At 40.2% G+C, this 26,304-nt stretch overlaps 1 protein-coding gene across 1 annotated transcript in view; it reads left to right on the top strand.

The window, feature by feature from the left end:
* TMX3 (thioredoxin related transmembrane protein 3) overlaps positions 1–25,850 on the top strand; it is a 61,237-nt gene extending 35,387 nt beyond the window's left edge. The window contains exons 17-22 of the mRNA XM_035125637.2: positions 15,795–15,974; positions 16,918–17,160; positions 18,442–18,560; positions 21,021–21,149; positions 22,983–23,160; positions 25,714–25,850. Of these exons, the coding sequence (XP_034981528.1) occupies positions 15,795–15,974; positions 16,918–17,160; positions 18,442–18,560; positions 21,021–21,149; positions 22,983–23,160; positions 25,714–25,850 (986 nt within the window). The remainder of the gene's footprint in view (positions 1–15,794; positions 15,975–16,917; positions 17,161–18,441; positions 18,561–21,020; positions 21,150–22,982; positions 23,161–25,713) is intronic.
* The last annotated feature ends 454 nt before the right edge of the window (positions 25,851–26,304 follow it).

The raw sequence follows: 26,304 nt of genomic DNA, 5'->3' as shown, positions 1-26,304 counted from the left end.
CTGATACCTTACATCTGGTGTAAGGAGATTGAGGTCTCGCCTGCTAAAGTGGTATGTGCATGGACTGATTTACATTAGTGGATTTGTTGAGTCCCTAGTGTTCATTTTCTACAGAATGTGGTGATTGGGCTGAAACACGGCTGATATAGCAGCATGGATGATACCACTCCAGGCTGCATTTTTATTAAATGACTATTAGTTTAAAAATCTCTGCAAATAGACATCCAGCACTGGAAGCAAAATGTGGTGATAAAAGCCTTCCTGTTACATGTGCTAGTTTTATTTTTTATGAGGCGTTTTATTATGTGGACACACATTGCAAAGCCACAGGCCCCACCTGTACTATGAAGTAGTACAGTCCATTCTACAATTCCATCATTCTACCTCTTATTCCTATCTCATTCTGCTGCATGTGTTGACCTACCATAAATAATTGGATTTTCTTATCATGTATGATCAATTTGCTTTCACAATGTATTTTACCCCCAATGGAACTGTGTGCGCATTTCTACTGCAATTTCTACTGCATTTTGAACATTTGAAGAGAGTGGCTCATGCCTTAAATTTGTGTCACATGTCTTTAAGGTACCAAAGAACTTCCTTGTGTGTGTGTTTGTGTGTGTGTGTGTGTGTGTGTGTGGTTAATAAAACCAAATAAAGTTACTTTTGTTCTCATTTCAAAGCGCATGTTTTTATAGGACGTACTTGGATAGTTTGGCTCTTTCTTCAAGTGGGTACACAAAACAGAATAAAAAGGCCTTTTGTGAAGGTGGTAATAATCAAAACAATCTGTTGCAACTCAGATAAAAGTATTTAGGGTGATAAAGTCAAAAGTAAATAGAAATCTTCCTTGGGGAAAACATTTTTATCTGAAAGTAAAAGTCAAGGTAAGGATAAACTGAATTCGTCTCACGCGCTCAAGGGCCTCCATGATACTGTGACAAAGAGACCTCTTCTGCAAAAATTTCCCACTTGACCAACAACCACAAGAAAAAAATGACATGTAGAAAAGCAATATTGGCAGTCACACACCAAAACACTATCCAGGACAAATCTTCAGAGTGCTGGTGTGATGATTGTGACTGCCTTGCTGGTTTAGTGTAGCTGTTGGTCAGGTGAACTGGATGCTAACCCTTTCTCTTAACCCAACAATGCAGGTTCTGATGGTGATCATCTTTTCAATGGTGTGCACAAGTTAAGAGCATTAGGCATGTAGATTCCAGTGCAGGAGAGTGCCTCTGAAGAAGTAATCAAGGATATCCACATGGAAACAACAAACAATGTTGTCAACCATGAAGTGTTTACTTCCCCACTTCCCCTGTAAAATGACAACAACAACAACAACAACAACAACAACAACAACATATTATTATTATTTATACCCCGCCCATCTGGCTGGGTTTCCCCAGCCACTCTGGGCGGCTTCCAAGAGAAAAATAAAATAATCAATTAAACATTAAAAGCCTCCCTAAACTGGGCTGCCTTCAGGTGTCCTCTAAAAACAGTGACCTTCTTCCTTAACAAATTTGCTTTGAAGGTGACAGGGAAAAGCATATTCAGAAGTGAAAGTGATACATAAAGTAATAATAAACTTTGGATTATTTCTAATTGCCTCTTTTGTTTTGCCACAAAACCTATATGTATCCAATTGGAGGAGAGGTATATGTGTCCTAGGAAAAAGAAGCTACCGTAATTCTGTCTTGCAGTTTTGGTATAATCATCGTCTTTATGCCTGGTTATATTTTTAGTCATCATGAATACTACAGCTTGAGTTTTCTTTCCCATGGAAATTAAAACAGAGCTATATTTTACCATCATAGAGAAATGGGAAACTCTGTTACCTATGATAACTCAGTTCTTAGTTATATGTGTTTAGTTATAAACTGCAAAATGATAGATGAAGCCATTTTTTGAAAGTGAGAGATTATAGAGATTAAAGCCTGTGGTGACTTATCAAAATCTTTAATGCTTCCTTTTTGCTGCTGCTTTTAATTCTTATCAGTGACACAGCATAAACTCCAACATATTGGATTGAAATGCCATTTATTTTTATACAGTCCCACTATTGTGCCGAAAAATATTGAATTTTGTAATTCGATGAACCAACATCCTACTGAGCATTAGTTATAGAGGCAAATAAAACTCAATATGCTGTGTCATAATGGAAGATAAAATTAGGGAAAACAGTTCAGCAGCTTTATTTGGAGTGGAAGGCAAACATAATTTGGCCCATAAAACATGAGACCTGTGCATTTTTGATAGGGGAGAAATGTCCTAATTGAATAATATGCAAGCCATAGTAACAAATTATATCAATTACTGCTAATCTTGGCTGTTATCAGAGTAATTCAACCATGTGAGAGAAGTACACTTGGGCCCACTGAAGCCATACATATTATATTTCTCTCCCTCAGATTAAGATGGGAGTGTCTCATGAGTAGGCATTCCAACAATCATATGCTATTTTCCCCATGAGGCTGTGCCAATGGGGTAACTTTTCATGGCAAATGTTAAATGTATGAATTTGAGTATTGTGTGAGAGATAATATTCTTGGTGCACACAGCAAAATGGCAAACTCCCATGACCCACTGACAAATAAATAAGGTAGTTTGAATGATGCGAAATGGTCATCGCAATGGCATGTTGCCCATGAAGTCATATCAGCATAGCTATAACTGTGTAGTCTGCTGTAGCAAAAATGAAGTGCCTTGTTGCATCTTAAACAGAGTTATTGTAGTATTTAGAGTTTCAACAAATGCAGGCAGAAAGCAAAATCCTTCGGTGGGTATAAAAATGGGAGTGGGGCAAATGCATAAGGTGCAATGTTTGTTTGTGTTTTGCACTCTGTCAAAGGCTGATGTGTAACTTTTGGGAGGTGCATCGCATTGTTCAACGAATCTTTGCAAGATTTAGCACAGAAAGGTGTAAAGGTCAATTCAGTGAATATGATCTAGAACAGGGGTGGCCAACTCCCAAGAGACTGTGATCTACTTTCAGAATTAAAATCTGGTGGTGATCTACCCCCATTTTTTGGGGTTCAGCTCAAAGTTGTTGAGCTTTTTTAGGAAGAAGGAAAGGGGGGTGGCCAGATTTGGTAACCTTTTGGGGGGGCAGCACTGCCCAAATACTTTTCTTACAGAGGACAACAGAAACTTTTAGAGACTTCTTGGGAGAGAGTTGCATAAAAGCACTCACAAAACTGTACGCAGCACAAACTCCTTTACCCACTCCATTAACCTACCTATCAAGATTTCTTTAAAAAATACATGCCTTCATCCATTGTTAGTGTGACATCTGTGTCACCATTTCAGTAACCAACTGTTTGATATCAGGCGAGTACTGTGTCAGGGCCAGCTTCAGAGAATCTGTCATGTTTGAACGTTGCTTACTCTTTGTCATTTTAAAATATGGAAATGCAGATTCACACAAATAAGTACCAGTAGAACCAAAACATGAGTTCTAAAGGTGGGAAGCAAATACACACACATAAAGACAATTGTTGCAGTGTTGTTTTCCAGGCAGACCACCTTCAGATCATAAAATTGTCCCTATTAAACTCCTATGTATCCGCAAAGTCCCCCCCCCAAAAAAACCCAACAACACAGCAGCATCCCCCCTCCCAAATGCCCCTCAGGAAATCCCAATACACATAAAATTACTACTTGTATTACCAGCATAGGATAGTTAAAACAACCTTTTGAGGGTTCAAGAGGAGGGAAGGCAGGCAGGTAAAGGGGATGATGTGCATTTCATGGGGAAGTTGAGAAGCAGAATCAGCGAGACTCCTGCCTAGAGTGGCAGCAGCAGGCGGGTGGTGGTGGGGTGATAGGAGAGAATATTAATGAGCCCTTGCCTGATGGAATGATCAGTGGTTTTCACCCACCTGGTGCCCCTGTGTAAGTTTTGGACTACAGCTTCCATTGGCCCCTGGGGCTTCGTAGTCCAGAACCCCCTGAAAGACAGCAGGTTGGAGAAGACTGGGATAATGCAAATGCTTCCCCAGAACTTGCTGGCTTTATAAGCAGTGCATTCAAGGGGCTGTAGGGTGATCACAGAAGAGTGAGACCTGTGCCAACAGAGTGTACCCCATTCATGCCCAAGGAGAAGGTTATTTGCCCCCAAAGTTTGCAGAAGTACAAAAATATTCTAGCGGGTGTGGGAAGTCCTGAGGGGAGGACATATAATGAAGACTGAGTAGTGAGTCTGTTGCTGCTCCTGTCACCTCCTCCCGCCTCAGCCTTTCCTGCCGGCTTCCCTCCCTTGTTTGTTTGTTTGCTTGCCTCCTCCAGCCAGGAGCACCGGTGCCCCCCACCCCCGACTCCCAAGTACCCAGAGCCCTCGCAGGGGCACTGGCAAAGCTGCGCAGGTCATCCTCTCAGGAGCCGTGGCTCCCGTCCGCCCCCTCCCTCCCTCCCGGCTCAGAGAAGCCTCCCTCCCGTGGCTCCTGTCTGCCCCTTCCTGGCTCACTTGCTGTTGCTTCTTGTTAAAAACCTCCAAATTATGAGTTTTGATTGATTCATTACATGCTTATCCATTTGAATGTAAAGAGAAGAGGAGTGGGAAAGTAGACTTGGTTTTTTTTAAGGGAGCCGGGGATCTCTCCGCTGGCATGTGGGAGGAGGAGCAAGCCATTATGCGCCACGCACTCACACACACATACTGGTGAGTTCTATATCGGCAAGAGGGAAGGAGCTCTCCCTACAATTCTGCAATTGCCCGTGGCTATTGAGCTTTGGGGGGGGGGGACAAGAGTTGTTGAGGTTTTTTTTTTTTTTAGGGGGAGAGCTCTTTTTTTCTTTTAGGCTGGCAAGCACTAAGGAACCCACGATCTACCTGCGAGCTACCAGAAACTTCCTTGCGATCTACCGGTAGATCGCGATCGACCTGTTGGACATGCCTGATCTAGAAGAAGATCTCAGGTTTTCCTCAAAGACACTATGTTTATATTCTTACATTAAGTAATTTCGAAAATATCTTCGCTGAGGTGTGTCAGGAGAGACACTACGTAACTGCAAGAAGATTTTTAATTTCCCCTAAATTGGCTTCCCACTCAGAAAACAGTCTGGGTCATTTTTAAAGAATGTCTGAAAGGAAGGAAATTAATATTAGCTTTCAGGACTCTGATCTAAAAGCATCTCCTTTCTAGCTACTCTTTCTTTCTGTCTCCAGTCACCTAAACATTCATCCTTTTGCATCATGTGTGGATACAGTTATCTCAGTTTGGTTTTACATTGTAGATTGTTTTGCTGCCTATTCTCTGTGGGTTGTTTTTATGTGCACAGCTTAGTAATACAAATAATAATAATTTCCGCTTTGCCTATCTAGATGGATCAGGAGTCTAATGACATAACAATCTCATAGAACCCAGAGGCAGAGCTAGCTGTGTGTGTGGGGGGCTACCTACCCAAAGGGACGGGGCTAGCAGCAAGCGGCAAGCATCCCGAGGGTGGTGCCCACGGTGAGCAGTGAGCGTCCCAGGGGTGGTGATGTCACACCCCCCTCAGGGATGACACCCGGGGCAGGGCAGGCTGCACCCACCACACTCCCCTTCCTCTGCCAGTGATAGGACCATAGGAAGCTGCTTCAGAAAGTGAATCTTTTCCATCCCTACATGGATATTCTGGGGAACGAACCTGCAACTCTCTACTGCTGAACTACAGCCCTTCCCCTGTTCATTCTCCTCCATGTTCTTCCTGCTAAGAGGCGTCTGCTTTCTTTTGATGTTTTGCCAGCAGACTTTTTTCTTTTCTTTTAACTTGGTTTTGTTTAAAGTCAGAATTGTCCAATTAGAATTGCCTAGAAGCTATTTAATGCTGATGTTACCAAAATTACTACATCAGATTTCACTGGCTGCTTTGAGTCTATAATAACGTAATGGTTTCAACCATTGCAAGGTGGCAAAAAACACACACACACAAAAACCCCAGGCCTCGTATATTTCTTTTGTGTGATCTTATGCCATTAAATAATGCAGGTTACAACATGCCAGGACTTTCTCTTTGACAGAAGAAACACACAGTCACACACGGCATTGCTGTTCATTTAATTGATTGGACGTTGCATTCTTTCCTAATAATGCCAGAAATATACAGAAATGATTTCGCTTAGATTTCCAAGCAGAAAATGTAATGACATAAACTGGATTAAGCATGTAATATCCTTATATCTGCTGCCAGGTCCACACCCCCACACCCCATTTAGTATCCAATATAGGCCCTGTATCCATATGTGTATGTGACATTGTTGGTAGAGATGGACTAGCTCCCTTTGATTTGACTTGGTCAGGTCCATCAAATTCAAGTCTATTTTAAAATAAATAAATACCATAAACAACCTCTGCCTCCAGTTCCAAATTTGGAACTGTTGTGCTCCTGATTGCACCGCTATATATCTCCTGAGAAATGGGTGCTGCAGCATAGATAACAAAGAAGGCTTGCTTGTGGTTTTCCTGGGAACATCTCCCTAGAGACTGTTGTAGCACATGATGTAGTAGAATGACACTTGTTAATTCAACAATCTTTTTTCTTTGTTGTTGTTCTTACATGTAATACAATCATGGAATGCATTCCATTAAGAACATAAGACAAGCCTGATGGATCAGGTCAATGGCCCATCTAGTCCAGCGTACTGTTCTCACAGTGGCCAACCAGATGTAGGTGAGGAGCTGGTGTCAGAGACTGGGAGGACACTGATGAATGTGCACTGGAGGAAGGGGGGTGGAGTCTGACTTGAGAGAGGGGTCGGTGATTTGGGGGGAGATGTACCAGCAAGGAGGCAAGAGTCGAAAGGAGGGGGAGCTTCAGAGCTGAAGGGTGGAGCAGAAGGTGGGAGACTCAGCCAGATGGGCAGGGTACAAATAGTAAAATAACAATAACAATAATAATGCAAGTTGGTGACCATCACTGCCACCTGTGCGTGTGCGTTCCATAATTTATGTGCTGCAAAAATATTTTCTCTTATCTGCACCAAATATTCCAACAATCCACTGAGGTATTGTTGGACTCCAAGTCCCATCAGCCCCAGACAACATGCCCAATGGTCATGAACGAAGGGAGTTGTGGTCCAATAACATCTGAGGGGCACAGATTAGCAAGTTCTGCCCTATAGTTTTGAGACTGGAAAAAAGGGGGGGCAGGACACACAAAATTTTTTATGATTTTAGAAGCAATAAACAGAATTTTTCTCCACCATTCATAATGCAAGACTTTGGGATCAGCTGATAGCATGTAGTAAAATCAGATTTTGTTGTCAGGAGCTTATGTGACTAGAATTATTAGTATTTCCAACAGCAATTATTAAGGAATAAATTGTACCTAATAGGCTAATAGCATTGTAATTCTGAAAGAGTTGCTCTTACTTAATGAAGAGACACAAGGACTGCTTTCTTTAAGTAGTAAAATGTTTTGTTTGATTAAACGTTAATGAGATTCAGGCAAACAATGACCGGTAGTTATTTATATTCAATTGACCGACTATTTCATTATTGCAAATTAGGATTCTGATGTCTGAAAAGTTTGTGGCACATTGCATCTAATGAGATTGCCCACCAAAACAAAGTCACCGCTGGAAGAATTGTGTACCTAAAATTGCAGGCCTAACGACACTTTTATGTAATCATCTTCATCCAAGCACATTTATCAGGATTTAGTAGTAAATTTACATGGAATTTACTTCCATTTTAAGCCTGCTTAGGTTAGCACCCAATGGTCTGGAGAGGTCTATTGCATGCAGAATATTATGAAAAACTCCCACCCTGCTTTCTTGTTTTACAGCCAAACTCCACTCCTGAAGGTATATGGGAGGTATAGTCCTTGTTCTTTGTGCAAAATGCTTGGATTGACGCCAATATGTTTTTGGACCAGGTTTGTTGTCCCTTATCCTATGGGCAAGTCCTTGGTCCTAATTTTCACATTTTGTTGCACATTTAAACAGCTTACACAATGTGACCTACTTATGAAGCCAATATAACACATGAGGAAATAACTTACAGGGGTTTCTGAGTTTAGAATGTACCCTGCTCACAGAGGTCGATAAGACTCTGCCACCTCATTGTGCATCACAGCATTCATGCAAAACATCCACGTGCATAAATTTCCAAATGTGCAGGTCAGATGTGGCAGGTACTATAGCTCAATCGGTTTCCTGGATGTGCTTGTATAGAAGCTTGTGAAGGGGCTTTGATGTTCATTCAGAGAGTCTTCAGTGTACTCCACCATACTCTCACCTTAACATTTTAGATGGGAGCAATATCAAAGCTAGCATGGGCCAAGCAATCTATATAACCAGAAGTATGGTTTTCCCAGTAGTGATGTATGGAAGTGAGAGCTGGACCATAAAGAAGGCTGATCGCCGAAGAATTTATGCTTTTGAATTATGGTGCTGGAGGAGACTCTTGAGAGTCCTATGGACTGCAAGAAGATCAAACTTATCCATTCTGAAGGAAATCAGCCCTGAGTGCTCACTGGAAGGACAGATCGTGAAGCTGAGGCTCCAATACTTTGGCCACCTCATGAGAAGAGAAGACTCCCTGGAAAAGACCCTGATGTTGAGAAAGATTGAGGGCACAAGGAGAAGGGGACGACAGAGGACGAGATGGCTGGACAGTGTTCTTAAGGCTACAAACATGAGTTTGACCAAACTGTGGGAGGCAGTGGAAGACAGGAGTGCCTGGCGTGCTATGGTCCATGGGGTCACAAAGAGTCGGACACGACTAAATGACTAAACAACAACAACATGATGTGTGTATCTGAAGAAGTGTGCATGCACACGAAAGCTCATACCAAAATATAAACTTAGTTGGTCTTTAAGGTGCTACTGAAGGAATTTTTTTAACATGATGGCAGTGAGAGTTTTCTTATACTTAGGCATGGTGGGGGGAGAGAATTCGGTTTATATACCATCTTCACCTAATTTGCACTTCTCAAGGTAATACACAATCTGAAATGCAGGTCTCCTTAAAAATCTCCATTTCGTCAGATTTAGCATTGCGGGTTCTCTAACCAAAATGGACAATACATTGTCGATGTCATCCAACCTCCCCCTCAAACTTTGTGCAAACAAGTTAGGATAAATACTCAATAAATGGGTCATCTGGAAGCAAGTTAAGGTACCTGAGTTTGATGGCATTCTACTGCCATTTTTTGGGGGGGATATTTATGATTTCACCTTCTCTTTGTTCATTTAATATGTGTATGTATTAGTGAAACAAAGTTGTAGAGGACAAGCTTTGCCCTGTAACTATATTACTAGCTTCTGTCTTGTTTTATGACATAAAAATCTAACATCAAAGAATCCTGTCTGGGAAAGGCCCAGACTCGCCGGCTTCAAAGAGCCACAACTGGTTTTTTGGTGGGGTTTTTTGTGCACTGGAAATTCTTCTATGGTATTGTGCATACCTACTTACCAAATCAGTAGAAAGCTCCAGGCAGCATTTCAACCGGCTCACAGCACAGCAGTAGGTCCCAATGATTTCAGTGCAGCTTCCTCTCGGGTAAGCGTGTATCGGATTGCAGCTGCAGTTGCCTTGTGAGCAGATGGTACAAAAAGCTTGTGGTGGTTTTGTATGGCTAGTCTAGTCTTCATTCAGCACTATTCCTTCAAAAGCAACAACATACCTTTGCTGCTTCCAGAAAACTGAATATTGGTAGGACACCAAGGCAGACTTTGTTATGTAGTTTGTAAGAAAACAGGTGAGAGAAACCTGTCTTTTGGCTTTACCACCAAGGAAAGCAGGATGCAATGCTCTTCCTCCAAAAGAAATTCCTTACACGTAGATAATTGCCTTGTTAGGAAGAAAATGAACCTCTTTTGTTAACTGAACATTCAGTTATGCGATTCCTCCACAATTGTAAAGGCTGGCACAAGTTTACATTCTTATGTCCTGTTTTGTGAGGATAAAGCCTTGACCACACAATCTCTTACTGGCCTGATTCAAATTTTCCTCATTCTCCACCCATAGCTGCCAAGTGTCCCATATTCCCCGGGAAATCCCCGTTTTCCCAGCTGTTCCTAGCTGAAAAAACAGGGTTTTTTTGTTTTTTCCTGGTTTATTTTGGCGTGGCAGCCATTTTGGAACTGGGCAAAGCAGCATCAAAAGTCACTTCTGAGCATGCTCCGCCCAGTTCCAAAATGGCGGCAGTGCTACTTCCGGTCTGCTACTTCCGCCCAGTCCCTTATTTCTCCGACAGCAACTTGGCAGGTATGTCTCCACCCCACCCCCTGTTTCTGTGTTACACACATTCTCGGCAGAATCCTCTTCCCAAACCCAATGTGCCACATTTCAGGCTCCAAGAACATCGAGTAACCATCCTCATGCTTGAGCCAAGAACCTTTTAACTGTAAAGATATACAGCAGCCCGAAAAATAGTCATGTTTTCACTTTGAACAGATAGAACTGTGATAATATTGAAAAAATTATTGAAGGAGAAAGCAGTTTTAGAAGTAATAATATCCAAGAGCTGAAACATTAGGTTAGAAAGAAGAAAAGAACTGTCTGCCTTAACATGTCAGAGAGCAGCTAATTTCAAAGTTGAGTTGTCAAAATTCTCCATGCTTACCGTTTGTCTACAAGTAGTAATTGGAGACAAAGTGAACCTTACTCTGATGGGAACAAATCTACCCCACATCTCCAAAATATGTCTCCTCTTAACAGATTTGCACCAAATGTCACAGAAAATAGGGTTTACTTCCAGTGAATTAAAATACAGCATAGAAGATGGTACACTTCCCTCAAAGTAAGGGAAGGTTCCTCTAAATTTAAGGGTGTGCAATGTGTACAGAATGCCAAATACAGTGGTACCTCTACTTACGAATGTTTCTACTTACGAATGGAGCTCCATCCGCCATCTTGGATGTGGTTTAGATAGGATTTTTTCTACTTACGAATTTTTAGATAGGGTTGCTTCTACTTACGAATTTTTTCTCTCAATGCATTCCTATGGGATTCGACTTACAATTTTTTTCGACTTACAAATGTGCGTTTGGAATGCATTAAATTCGTAAGTAGAGGTACCACTGTACCAGTTTATCCAAATCTGTCTCCCCCCACTCCCAATAAAATAAATCCTGGAGGTATTTTCCCCACAAAAACATTAAATGACAAAATGGTTGTGACACTAAAAGGTGCCGTTGAAATCAGGTGTTCCATTTGACTGGCAGGGCTACAGTTTCTCAAGAGTCATTTCTATGTCTCAAGTGAAATGGCTGCTGAGAAAAATCTATTCATGGTGGATCTAAAGTGGTCATGACAGCTTATCCTTAGTTTATCATTCACAGTTGGTGAACTAAATGAATTTATGCCAAGTCAGCTCTTACTTCTAACAAAGTAACAAAATAAGGAGATAATTGCAAAAGAAGTTTAAGCTTTTCACAGTTTGATGCAAACATATTAAATGGTGTGACTGACCTTATGTAATACCATAACTGAACTCATAAATGTCAGCAAACATATTCTTTAAAGCAATCAAATATCTGGGCAGCTACAAATTCCACAGCAAGAAAGCAAACAGTTCTTCTCTTGCTTCAACATCAGTGGTGAATCTGGCTTACCAATGCTTGGATTCTAAAATAAATTTCTGGCACATTTTATGAGCTTCAGTAGGAACTTGAGTGAAACCCCACCCTAACCACTGTAGCTTTGCATGTATGATAGGCTTGGGGTTGTTTTATTAGGAGTATAAATGCCACTGGATGGAACTGAATTTGGCTGAGAGGACATCAAAAAACTTTGATGACGATTGTCTGTCTCTCAACAGAAGAACAGAACTTACTGAAAATCCACTTGTCATGGAAGGTAACTACATTTGAGCTTTAATGTTCCAATCTTAAATATTTGTTTTGCCATAATATTAATAGAAAATTGACATGGCATTGTGCTTTGTAAGTTTAATATTTGGAACAGCAGTTGGACGCTAATTGAATAGGATGCTGAGTTGCTGAGTTATTTCTTGGTGCAGCTATTGTGTCAATAGCAAAGACACAGGGAAATGAAAATTGCTAGCATGAACCAGACTAATGGTCCATTTAGCTCAAGTTAACTGGACGTGCTAAGGAAACTCAAAAGAAATAATGATGGCATTTGTTTCCCCCTTCTTTGAATGTAGAGGTTCTGTTTCTGGCTGTTGTAGCCAATTGACTGATGGACAGGTGAACATACGGAAAGTTTAAGAAAATATGCAGATTGCTTCTGCTACATAATTTAGGTTGTCATTATTCACATCCACATCCCATTCTGTATGTATAGCTCAACATTTAGCAGCCATAATATTTTATATTGTTCTGATGGCTTTTTATATTATATTTTTAATGGGTGGTATCCCACGTTGTTACTGTGATGGAAGGCATCCATCAGCGGAATGGGAAGGAATGCAATTTTGGGTTATTTCCCTTCCCCCAACAGCCCCGTCATGCTTTTCTCTAAATCTGCTCTAGAGTATTAGGGAAGTCCAACTTTATGGAGCAGATTTGGTAAGATTGAGGGGGGAGGGACACTTGCAAAACAAAAAACAAAACAAAAACCCACCCCCTTTCCCATTCCAGCAGCAGAACAGCACCCACTAGATTTCACCCTTTGCATATTTTATCAATGCCATCAACTGCTTTAGCACTTCTGTAGTGAAAAAGGTCCATAATCATAATAATAGCAATAATAATTCAGGCTGGGTATCTGGCAAGAGGAAAAATCCTGTTAATGTGTCAGTTTGCTCATTTGTTGTATTCTGTTTCTGTAAGGAATCTGAGATCTAGGCTGCCTGTGAGAAATTGGGGGGGGGGGTAGGGGTTGTTATGCTGTCCAGAGCAGCAGTAACAGCATAATAGCAATTAAATCTAAGATGGCAGAGAAAAAGTGATGAGAGCCAAGGTGCTAAAATGAGCACAAAGACAACATATAGCACCCAGTATGGGGGAAACAGCTGTGCTGCCCTAAATCCAGTTATGTTTATATAATCAGAGGCAATAGGCTGTGTTTCCATCTAGTACGGATACTTTTAAAGGAAATAAAATATTGTTTTCTAGTGAGCGGAAGCCAATGTTAGGTGGCATGAGAGACATCATCACTACAGTGTGACATTGAATCAGTACTATTAGAAGAACAGCTCTAAGACCAGAATTTGCTAATGTCCTGCAGTGCATGGCAAATAAGAACTTTACATACTAAGCTGTGCATGTAAATTCATGATTAACCTGCAATGTCCCTTACATTGACTTCGTGATTGATTTCATCAGAGCATTTCCAGACTCACGCAGAGCAGTTACACAAGAAAACTAATCGTTCTGTACAAAGGGTTGCAAACCTGACATTACACAGTATTAGTAGAAGAAGATCAAAGCTGGCTAAGCTTTGCACCTGAGGAGTGTGAAAATGTAAAACTCTGTCTCCTGCCATCTTTGCTTTCTTTCTTTCTTTTTTAAAACAGCCCTTGAAATGCACGTGGAGCAGAGCAGCATATTGCATACATTTGTTCAAGGAGTTTCTAAGATAGGGTAGAAAAAACACACACATAGGCGCAGACACATAACTTCTAGATCAGGCATCCCCAAACTTCGGCCCTCCAGATGTTTTGGACTACAATTCCCATCTTCCCCGACCACTGTTCCTGTTAGCTAGGGATCATGGAAGTTGTAGGCTAAAACATCTGGAGGGCCGCAGTTTGGGGATGCCTGTTCTAGATGGAGTGTTCGAGCAGCTTAAACCATGACAAGGGTGAGGAACCTGAGGCCCCTCAGATGTTCCAGGACCAATAGTCAGGGTTGAGAAGGGAATTGTAGTCCAATAATCTCTGGCGGGTCACACATTTCACATCCCTGAGTGGATGTGAAACATAGTTAAAGTATGATGTATGCTGACTTTGAATTGGTACCCTCTAGAGAAGAAGACTCCCCTTGGAAAGCTGTGATGCTTTTATCTCTCAAAACAGTATAGTAGTAGTTACAGGTAGGTAGCCATGTTGGTCTGCCATAGTCGAAACAAAATTTAAAAAATCCTTCCTGTAGCACCTTAGAGACCAACTAAATTTGTCATTGGTATGAGCTTTCGTGTGCATGCACACTTCTTCAGATGCACTGAAACAGAAGTCACCAAACCCTTATATATAGTGAGAGGGTGGGGAGGGGGTATTACTCAGAAGGGTGGTGGGAATGGGTGATTGGCTGATAGGTGTGGTAAACCTGCACCTTCTTCTAACAGTCAATGAATAACAGCATATTCCCGAGGGAACGGTCTTAATGGTATGTTGCAGCATTAGATGTCATCACATGGCATCTAAAAGATAATAAATTTATTGCGGCATAAGCACTTCAGTGTTGTTTAATTACAGTGGTACCTCTGGTTGCGAACAGGATCCGTTCCAGAGGCCCGTTCGTAACCTGAAAAGGCCGCATCCTGAAGCGCCGTGTCTGGGCAGGAACGTGATGTAATTTGGTGCTTCTGCGCATGTGCAAAGCGTGATTTAGCATTTCTGCGCATGCACACGCGCCGAACCCAGCAGTAACCCATTCCGGAACTTCCGGGTTTGGCGCATCTGTATTCCGAAAAGACACATCCTTAAGTGGATGTAACATGAGGTATGACTGTACTTCTGTTGCTAAACCTGGATGGATTTTACAAAGCCTCAAAACTTTGTTTAAAAATATGTTAACACTAAACTCCACAAAAATTCATAAACAAAAGGTAATAAGGGTTGTATATCACAAATTCCTCGTGGAAAAATGATATAAAAGATAATGAAATCCATTTTAATCTTCTGGAGCAACCTTTCAATGCAAGAAAAGAGAGCCCTTTCTTTCGTTTGTCAACACCTCAGTTTTTGTTTGGTGATTCAAATGACAATTTTGAAAAATGATAATAGCCACATGTAGAGAAAGGGGGTGGGGAGGATACAGATGGACAGACAGGTGTGTGTGTGTGTGTGTCAGTCACAGCAAAAGCATAGAATGGAACCTTGTGCTCCTTCAAAGAAGCATTTGGGTTCCATTATATGCTTTAGCTTAATTGATTCAAGATGTACCTTGTGGTGCTCAGCATAGACACCCCCCCCCCCCCGAATAATTGTGTGGATTTCAATAGGATGTGGAAATCAGAAAAGGGGACGTTTTTCATTAAGGATAATAACATGTCTATTCCTTGCAGTTTGAAAATGATTAAGAGAGACATAAGAAACTAACACAGAAACAAAAATGTGTGCATATTTACTGCTTTCCTTAGCCTTCTTCACATCTTCAAAAATGTGGCTTGTCAATGTGTCACAGTGAATGGCTTTGTGGCAGCTCTCCTCCCTCTACTTCCCGCACAATGTTTTGCTCAGACCTGGATACACAAAGCTGGTGCTCATATATACTCATATGTTATGTAGGGTCTGTACATGTCCCTGGTTATGAAGGCATGAAAAAACATTTTTATGAAAAGATTATTGGGGGGGGGGTGGTTCCAATTTTTCACTTGCTGCAGAATAAGTACAACATCCTAATAAAAACTGGTACGCTAATCACATTCAACTCAGAAATTTTAATTAACCACCACTGCCTTGTTGCTGATGTGCTTCTCAGGTTCACATCAGAGCTAAACAAAACTATGGTACACTCATTGGGTTGGACTCAGAAGTTCCTTGCCATAAGAAGACAGATATGTTTGTTCTTCCTGAAGTTACCCCTAACCCTCAGAATCAGTGTTCAGAGAATATTAGAGCCACATACTATTCATGGGGCAGTGGAGGAGAGGTTGCTAAGTTGGGGGGGTATTTTAAAAATTATTTTAAATATTCATTCATCAGTCCCATCATTATATGTTTTCCTGCAGTCCTTGAGGTGAAAAATGTAGACCTAAACTGTGCTCAGAACTGCAGCAACCACCACACACAGTTTTTTAATTCTAATAAACTAATTGTGAGAAGAGGCCAGCTGTTTGGGTTCTATGTGCATTTCCAAAACCGGGATTGGGATGATGACAAGGACAAGATCACATTCACGGTGACAACAGGTAATTCTCTTATATGATAATAAACCTGCTCCATAAAGTCACTAGCGGTCTTATGTTAAAAGCTTTAGTGTTTAGGGAGAACTTCTGTTTATTGTATTCCCAATAGTTAAGTACCACCGATTTAGAGCTTTTGTTACAATCAGGTGGTATGTGAATTTGTTAAATGAAATGTATCATACAGGATTGATGATCTTTGAGCTACTTCATACCTATTTTCTCTGCGTTAGCTGATGTTGCGAATGTTATGTCAGAGAGTCGTATTCATAGATGTCTGCAGAGCTTTTTCTTTCAAAGGAGAACACTGAATGAACATGAAAAAGAAAAACATTTTTATGGAACTATTCATAGAATTCCCTTAATACACTTCGCCAACAGTAGATGGCTCACACAGATAGATAACCCTTCTGAATATTTCAGTAAGCATATGTGTTGACTTGTGCAGCTTTAGCTTGTGCTTCTTTACTCAAAGTAAGTTTCTGTGATTTCAGACAAGGTTACTCCCAAGTAAATAGGCATAGGATTGTTATTGCATTGAATGTATGGGGTGAAATTGCAAAAAACCAAAACCAAAACCAAAACCCAAAACAAACCAAATCACCCAAATATATATTTATAAAGTTGCATGCAGTTATTAGAAAAAATGAAAAGAACACACCCCACTTACTTTCAGAATTTAGTAAAAAGAGATCCATACATATTGTATCATGTTCATTCTTTGATCTTCAGAGGACCTAAATTCTAAAGATACAAATCATTGTTCATCTTTGGAAGCCAGCAATTATCTTTATTGATTCTCCTATGCTTCTTTGAAGTTGGGCGTCATGTTAATCTCACATATCCTATAAAAAGTTTTGCATCTTTATTCTTTCACCAACAATTGTAAACAAGTTTAGGCAAAACAGTTCTTGCATTCACTTCCTTTTTGAACAACTTTCTTGAATAGGTCCAAAACCCTGCGAATCCCTCGGAACAAAGAGCATTTTTCCTTTAGGGGGATGTCCAGATCAAAGCCGTTGGAATGCTTACTACAAACTCCATAATGAACAATGCCTCCATGTCAGTCTGTTCCCTCCCGCCAGTGCCTGTATTGGCTGCTACACTCTGAATATGTGTCTAGTGTCATGTGAACATTCAAGCACCCAACATCTGGGAGACTTTTATGTTCTTTTCAACCCTTGGTGTTCCGGTAAGAATCAATAAGAAACTCCTTGTCTGGATAGTGTTGCTAAGCAAGTTGCCTGCAGACACAATTTGTGAGAATGTGTATTTCTGTTGTTGTTGTTGTTGTTGTTGTTGTTGTTGTTGCTGCTGCTGCTGCTGCTGCTGCTGTAGTGGTGGTGAGGACAGACTTTTGGGTTGAGTCAGGAAATGTGTATATTCTGGAGTATAAGACGACTGGGTGTATAAGACGACCCCCAACTTTTCCAGTTAAAATATAGAGTTTGGGATATACGCGCCATATAAGAAATACGACCCGGCATATAAGACGACCCACGACTTTTGAGAATATTTTCCTGGGTTAAAAAGTAGTCTTATACGCAGGAATATACAGTGTATATGAGCAGATATTAGGCTTGGGAGTACGTGGGATGTTAACACATCACATGCTTCTACACAGAAACAAATATACTGTATTAGCACACTCAAGGTAGTATCATATGATTAATGAAACTCTGGAAATGGTATTTATTTAATTACTATTATTTTTACAATTTTTTACAGTTCAAAACAAACATTTTACAAACTTATTAATATCCAATGACTTCCCTTCTTCTCTTTCCATGGTTCATTTTAAATATCTTCCATTCCTGCATATTTTACTATAACCATTCAAGTTAGTTTCCCATTTTTACACCATTCAAACATTAATTACACTGTTAAATTTATCTCAATGCCACCAGCATTTTCAGTTGTGTACAATTATCTTTCATATATTCAATAAACGTTTTCCACTCTTCTTTAAATATATGTTCCTCTTGCTCTCTTATTCAACGTGTTAGACCTTCAAGTTCTGCATATTCTAACATCTTAAGTTGCCAGTCCTCTTTGTCTGGGACCTCGCTCATTTTTCATTTTGGGGCTAACAAAACACGAGCCTGGGATTAGACATATTTTTACCAAACCATTCCTTCAACTGTAGCTATTGAAAGCAGTACTGCAAAGTAGCCATTTTGTTTATCCATTATTTGATGGATTCATTTGCAGTATGTAGATCCAAATTGGTTTGCCATATTTAAAGCATGCTTGATGTTAGAGGCCTGTCCCAAAGGTATGATAATAAGGGGTCATTTACATATGCATCAAAATAATCTCATCACAGTTGAATGCATGAACTGCCTGTACTGGGAAAAAATATAAATATCATTCCTAATCTGGTATCTCAGAGCTGGTGTAAATTATACTGTATGAAAATTCTGCCCTTGATATTGGAACTTTTTCAGAGACCTTGTCTATATTGTTTTCTCAGATGACCCTGTCTATTTAGACAACCATGCTCACAGAGAAGAGTATGTCCTGAATGAGCATGGGATTATATTCCAGGGGGTTCCCAAACATGTAACTTCTCATCCATGGTATTTTGGACAGGTAAATGCAAGATTATGGCTCTTGAATGTATTATGAGTTGTACCTTAGTGTTTAGATTGCTTAATTCAGTGGTTCCCAACAGGTGGTCTGCGGGCCCCCAGGGGTCCGCGAGCTATGCCAGAGGGGTCCGCAAGATGCTATTAGAATAAAAAATATATTAAATATATTTCGTATGATAACAGATTTTTTGTTTTGGCCGCTTCCTGCATGAGCAGAGTCTAGTGCAAAACTAGAATTAGATAGAGGCAGTAGTTCTGCTGTATGCCATTAGGTGGCGCTTTACAAACACTACTGTTTTGCAAAGAGGCAGTGCACGCATTCTACTAACGCTCACCTCCCCAAGATGCTTTGTGCGCGTCGGCTTCATTTGTGCGCTACTGCACAGGTACCCTGTCTTTTCCATTCCCCTCCCTCCTCCCTGCCGCGCGCTGCCTCTTTGCAAAACAGTAGTGTTTGTAAACAAAGCGTTGTTTTTCACGGAAGCTACAGTTCGCATAGTTAAAAATGGACCGTTGGTTAAAAAGTGGTTCGTTAAAACGACAAAGGCCTACAGATGAAGAGGAAGATAATGCATTTGATGTTCAAGCAAGTAAGTCAGTGACTCTCGAACCGATCTTGTCAGTGTCCATTGAACCAAAATCGTAACTGTAAAAAAACGTATAAATATAAAATATAAAAAGACTCTTAATTTGGCTCTCACTTTTTAATTTTAGGATTAGGAATTAATGGGGGTCCTTGTCACAATAGCGGCTCAATGAGGGGTCCTCGAGAAAATTTTGTTGGGAACCCCTGGCTTAATTATACTCTTGGACACAAATTGTCTATGGGAAAAGAGATGCACATAACGTGCTTTCTATCGAGTGGCTGCAACCAGTGTTGCATATTTAAAAGTAAAATTCCCATGCACTCTTTCATGGCAGTGAGCCCTGCTGAATCAGTAGGAGTTACTTACATATAGTTACTTCCATGTACACACAGTTTCACAAATGGAGGGCGTGTTAATTGACTTAGTCCAAGGAGTCTTAGTCCAAGCTTAAAAAATCCTTCCAGTAGCACCTTAGAGACCAACTAAGTTTGTCATAGGTATGAGCTTTTGTGTGCATGCACACTCATACCTATGACAAACTTAGTTGGTCTCTAAGGTGCTACTGGAAGGATTTTTTATTTTTATTTTGACTGCGTCAGACCAACACGGCTACCTACCTGCAATTAGTCCTAGCTTGTGAGTTAGTCCTTTGTCTGCAGGCCTCAGTGAAAGATAAATAGGAATATTGCCCAGGCAGCAGCTATCCCGGTCTCTGAATACACAGGTGTTTTTAAAACAGGTAGAAGCATACATTTTTGTACCCTTAAGTTTATATAACTTGGGGCCAAATTGCAAGTGAAATCCGCTGAAATTAGCTCTAAAACACACGTCACACAATCTTGTGCATGTTTACTCAGAAGTAAGTTCCACAGTGTTTGATGGGGTTTGGTCTCGAGTAAAGTGTTTAGGGTTGTGGCTTCAATTTGTGACATTAGTGGAGTATCTTTCCTAGCAAGTGTGTGTCTTATTGTATATTCATCTAATGGACAAGGCTCCCCATATAGGAAAAAAGGGCCTCAATAAACTTGATAAACCTTGTTTCTTTCTTGCATACAGGGATGGCCTTTAGTAATATAGCCTCCTGAGTGAGGACAAAATTTGGCATCCCCGCCGCAAATGTTTCTTAGTTTCACAATAATTCCTTTTGGTACAATTGCTTTTGAATGAATATTCTCAATAGGTACCCATAAAAATATAGGTTTAAGACATAGCTGCCAAGTTATCCCTTATTTTAAGGGATTTTCCCTTATGCTGAATAGGCTTCCTCGTGAGAAAAGGGAAAACTTGGCAGCTATGGTTTAAGATGATGATGACAATGATAATAACAATGTTGCACCCCCTTGCCTCAGCACCCTTTGGGTGGGGTGGGGGGACTGCCTGAACTGCCCTAAATCAATTGCTGCTTCATTATTTCCTTAAAATGAAATAGTAACCTTCATTGAAGCTTTGAAGCATGTACATTCATTTATATTTTAATAATTATTTGCCTAACCAGTTCAGTTAGAAGTTTCATGGGGGGTGGATGGAATTTATTGGTTGTGAGCTCTAATGTAAAACCACCCTGTTCACATTTCAAAAATGGGCCTAACTCAACAAAGACACCCCTTTGACTTGAAAAGCAAAGTGAGAAGCAGTTATTTCTACTTATACTGGTATTTAGCTAGCCTACATTTCTTGGTATCAGCATCATTCCCATTATTATTATTATTATTATTATTATTATTATTATTATTATTATTATTACCTCACATTTCCAGTTCCACAGATTCCTGGCAGTCCAGTAGTTGTCCTCTGCTACAACAGGGAAATTTTTTGTTCTGAATATTTGTGTCACATATGGCTTCAAAATGAGTGCTCATATTTTGTGTGTTTAGTTCCAAGATGGCATTCTGGATATCTGTCTGAAAATTCTGGACACAAGTACAAACTTCCTTCGTGATCCTGGCATGGATTATTCCTGTCGCAATGATCCTGTGTACATCAGCAGGGTGTTGAACAGTATGGTAAAGTTTGAATACAGGACGTTTAATTGACTCTTGTGGATATATTTGCCTATAATCACCCCTGGCATTGGTTTGCCTATGTCTTTCCAGTCATTACTAGCGGCTGGCTCATCACAAAACTGTCAGCAGGCACAACCCCAGAGAAATTCCTAGGAAATGTGTGTTTGGCTTATGTAAATTGCTAAATTGCCCGCTGATAAGTCAGCTTTGCAAAAGTGACTGTGCCTGTCTTTGTTAACGGGGAAAATGGTCATTATGATGTTGGAGAACAATAGTATATCTCTTAAATGGCAGCCCCCTGGCCCCAATAAATATCTCTTAAATCCCTGGCAGCAATAAGAACTGCAACAAATGTTTATATATAAATATATATGAAAAATCACCCACTATCTCCACCTTCAATAAGATGCAGACGATTTTCTATTCCTAATAGTTTTTTGCCATGTTTCAGAAGCCCAGCTGACTTCTCCTAGACACTAGGCATTTTGTGTTGTTGGTTCCATGCTGTGGAATGCTGTTCCAAAAGATATTTGGCAGAGATCCTTGCTGACAATTTTCAAATGCCTCTCAAAGTTCTTTTTATGCTACCTGGCCTATTCAGTTGTTTAGTTCACCCCCAAGATGGGCCAGTCACTTTTATGATTATTTTGCATTGCTTTTATGGTATCTTAGTTTTGCACCTGTATGTATCGTTATGCACTGCATTGATAGTTTATATGAGTGGGTGCTTTGCAAATATTTTTTATATTAAAAAACAAAAACAGGGTACTGGAAGGTAGAATTAGAATCAAAGAGATGAAAGTGATGAAATAATATAAAATCTCACCCTACAAAGCAGTCTTCTCCAATATTGGATGTCCCAATGATGTTGGACTACAACTTTTGTTATAATTTATAACTAAAACAATAAATTATGTTATAATAGCAATAACAATTAATGGCATGCCAAGAGGTTGGGGATGATGGGAGTTCCAGTCTAGCAACACTGAGTGACCCACATTGGGAAAGGTTTCAGGATGGGGGAAGGAAGCGAGAGACGAATATGGTCTGCAATTCATGCACCCAATGCTTCAGTATTGCTAAATTTATGGACATATTAGTGACCAGATGAGGACCATTGGTAGCTCAATGGAAATATTTCTGAGCATTCTATCAATAGAATATAATAGCAATATATTTTTTTTAAAAAAAGAAAAGAGATGTGCATTGTTATTTATTTTTAATTTCCCTGAAGTTTTGCCTAAACAGCTCTTATTGAAATTTAATTCTTCACACAAACACACATAAAAAGTCCTGTGAGATGATGTATTGAGTACCAGAGTGAATCTTAAATTCACTTACTGTAGGGTGGGGTGAGTCAGAGCACAATGTGCCATTGCCCGCCTTAAAGGGACCACCATTACTTGTTCTGATACGTAAGGCTGAATATAGCAACTGAATGTGATCCAAACTCTGTTTTCTCTTTGTCTCCCCCTTTAAAAAAAAGCCTGTAGAATTTCAACAGGGATTTGCTTTATTTAATCTTGTAAAACAGCATGTAGATGACTGATTCTCTGTAAATATTTATATAAATGTCCATCTTCTCATGCCAAAAAGCAGAGAGCAATGGCATCTGAAAAACGGTATGCCTGCTGTATAGTATAATAAGAACTGAGCAGGTGGATTTGTGCTTTAAACTATTGCATTTACATGCATATATCCCAGGTCAAGATTAATTATTTCAGGTATATGTTAGTCACATACTGTTGCCTTTTATGATAGGGGCGATCATTGTGCATGAAGCGATGTATGTTGATTCCATGGAATGTTCAAGATGCACCTTTCTGTTTTCAGATCTGTTGCCATAAGAAGAAAAGCATTCTGAAACTTCCACCCAGTAATAACTACTTGCAGGGACACAATCCTTTAATGTGGAATGGAAGTGCCCCTATCCTCCGCCAGTGGTTTCAGAGCAAATGCAAACCTGTCAAATATGGATACTGCGGGACTTTTGCTTCAGTCCTGTGTACAGGTAGGGTGCATGAATGGTCCTAACAGAAAAATGCTTTCTCAGATGCAGGTGGCAACTTCTAAATTCAGTAAAAATTTAAATGGTGTCTGTTTGGTGTGGTGGGATGAAACCCAGAAATGTCAGATAAAGAACTATTCCCCCCCCCAAAAAGAATGCTAGTTATTACAAATGTATAAAGTATAAAGGCTGAAATTCTACTATTTCTACATAGCTCAGCTGGTAGAACATGAGATTCTTAATCTCAGGGTTGTGGGTTCAAGCCTCACATTGGGCAAAAGATTCTTGAATTGCAGGGGGCTGGACTAGATGAGCCTTGTGGTTTTCTCCAACTACTCAATGATTCTACTATTTCTACCCATACATGAACATTTAGTAAAGAACAAAGTCAGAGAGTATAGCAACATTATAAGGAGGAAAGGAAGTATAATAACAAAAGACATTTTGGAATTCAGGAGGGTAGTCTTCTCAAGGAATGGTGTGAGACTGCATTGTCCTAGTCTTTGGTATGCAGTGCTCCCCATCGTGCCCAGGAACATAGGAAGTGCTGTCTGTCGAGTCAAATCACTGGTTCATCTGGCTCAGTATTGTTCTTGACATGAACTGATAGCAGGTCTCCTGCATTTCAAAAAGGGCTTTCCCCCTACACTTTTCTGGAAATGCCAAGGATCAAATCGTTTTGCATAAAAAGTAGGTGCTCTACCACTGAGCTGTGGCTTTCCCTAAGCACAAGCATGCTTGAAAAACCATGGCTATTTCTGAGCAGCACATTAGTGTGCAGATACCATGTGCTCCCAAAATGTACTGACGCTAGCATGATAACTGCATGTTCAAAGCTGCTCTCTAAATCAGGGAAACAGGAATAGCCCAATTTGCAGTGGTTTAATACAGTATAACCTCATCAAATGGCAAATTTCGGTACCTTTAAAGGTCACAGGTTACTGGCCACTAGGATACTCCTGGCATTGGGTTTGGATGAATCCTGAGGCAAAGCAGAATGCCTTGGAGTTATTTTGAGCCTGTCAATGGCAAAGTAGGTTATCTGCTGAAAGCAAAAGGAATGTTTTTTTTAGAGTTCCATAGCCAGTGGGGGATGATAGAAAAAGTGAAAGCAAAGACCAGGAAGAACTTCATTTATTTACTAGCTGCATTTGAGAACTTTTACAGGAAATATAAAAAGACTGTGAACATTAGATTTACATTAAACAGGATAAAGATGAATGAATTGTTGAAGCAACTGGGAAATTAACTGTAAGATGTGCTGAATATTATTGGCCATTTATACTAGATAAAAGTAGACAGTAAAAAAAAAAATGTCTGCCATATACAGAAATGTCTGGGGTTACAGAAACACATTGCCAAAGCTGCAATAGTCTATTTTCTGCCCTGATGTTATAAAACCATCTGTGCTGCTGACATATGCTGCTGGTTAGATTGTCAGGGCAGAAATCAGGGCAAAGCGGATTCTTACTACAAAGGCCTTAGAATCCATTTACAAATATGACACTGGGTCATATCATTTCCTAACACATTGGCTGTTCATAATAGAGGTAACATAGTAATGTGAGACTGTGTACAACCCATACATTTAAAACACATTACTTTAACCAAAACACCCTGAGAATTGTAGTTTGTTAAGGATGCTAGGGACTGTAGCTCTGTGAAGGATTAACTACTGTTTTTGGGATTCTTTGAGGGAAGCAATGTGATTTAAATGTATGATGCATAAGCAGACTAATGTTAAATAGTTCTGCACAAACAGGATTGAAGCCCTGATGGGCCAATGAGAAGTAAGAAGAAGAAGGTATCTGCATGATATGAAGTAGTACAAACTTTAAAAACAAAGGGAGCAAAAATAACGCAATGGCCACGCTCAGTGACGTTTAACAGTCATAGGAAGTTGAGTATCAGTCAGAAAAGAAAACCAGAAAATTGAGAAGGGAACATCTGAATTACCCTGTTGGAGCCCTTATTAGGTTAGCCAATATTGTGTCATTCAGGTACTCATTGACCATGAGGTCTGACAATGAAGGGACACCACATTGTGATGACACCTCATTGGCTACCCTTGGCTTACAACAGGCATCCCCAAACTGCGGCCCTCCAGATGTTTTAGCCTACAACTCCCATGATCCCTAGCTAACAGGACTAGTGGTCAGGGATGATGGGAATTGTAGTCCAAAACATCTGGAGGGCCGAAGTTTGGGGAAGCCTGGCTTACAACATCCTGGAAGAGGACAGACTCCCTGGAATGCTGAGCAGGAGCAAACCTGTTAGGGGCTGAGCCTGTGTTGCAATGGTATATATGTGTTGAAAGAGTCATAGTCTTCCAACTATAGATACACGTGACTAGGCTTTCCTTGGAAATAACACATGCAGTTTGATAAGCAGATGGTTTGTTGTTTCTTGAACTACCAAAGTCTATGTAGCCTGAGTACATATGGGCTTTGTTGCAAATAGTTACATGGTTTTTACTGAGTTAGGAAGACAAGTTTTCTGTCTCAGTGTGTGTGCAAAACATATGATATCAGTGTTGGGGTATTTCATCTTTTACAGTTATGAGATGTTTGGGAATCCCAAGCCGGGTCGTCACAGGCTTCTATTGCCCTTTGAATGCTGTTGATCCTCTTGCTGTCCAGGAGGTTTATGACTATACAGGCAAAACTTTAAGTGGCAAAGAACACATCTGGTAAGTGAGCAACACCAGAGATGTTGAAGAATAAAATCAGAGCAGTCGATTGGAGAAGCTTTGGCATGAGAGTGACCAAGGATTCACAAGTAGTTTTGAAAGGGTATATGGCTTATGATGACTGCACTTATGATGATGTCCACTATATCAGCTACAGTCTCCATTGTAAAGTAATAAAAAACATTCATTTTCTTTAAAAATTAGTTACTTTCTTGAAGCCCTAAAGTCAAGTTAAAATTTTCTAAATGATACTCAATCTTTGTACTGGCATTCCATACAACATGGGATCTTTTATCCTAAATCATTACTGAATGCTCAGGTTTCTTCAGAATTGGCTTTGTATTTCGACACAGGAAGTGTCTGAATTTCTGTATTCTACAGGGTACATCATTGCTGGAATGAATCTTGGATGGCCCGAAAAGACATAAACCAAGCTATGAGTGACTGGCAATATCTGG

The sequence above is a fragment of the Zootoca vivipara genome, chromosome 8 (genome assembly GCF_963506605.1).
Source record: "Zootoca vivipara chromosome 8, rZooViv1.1, whole genome shotgun sequence".
Lineage (NCBI taxonomy): Eukaryota > Metazoa > Chordata > Lepidosauria > Squamata > Lacertidae > Zootoca > Zootoca vivipara.
Note: the sequence above shows the minus strand (reverse complement) of the source record. Positions and strands in the feature narration are given on the sequence as shown.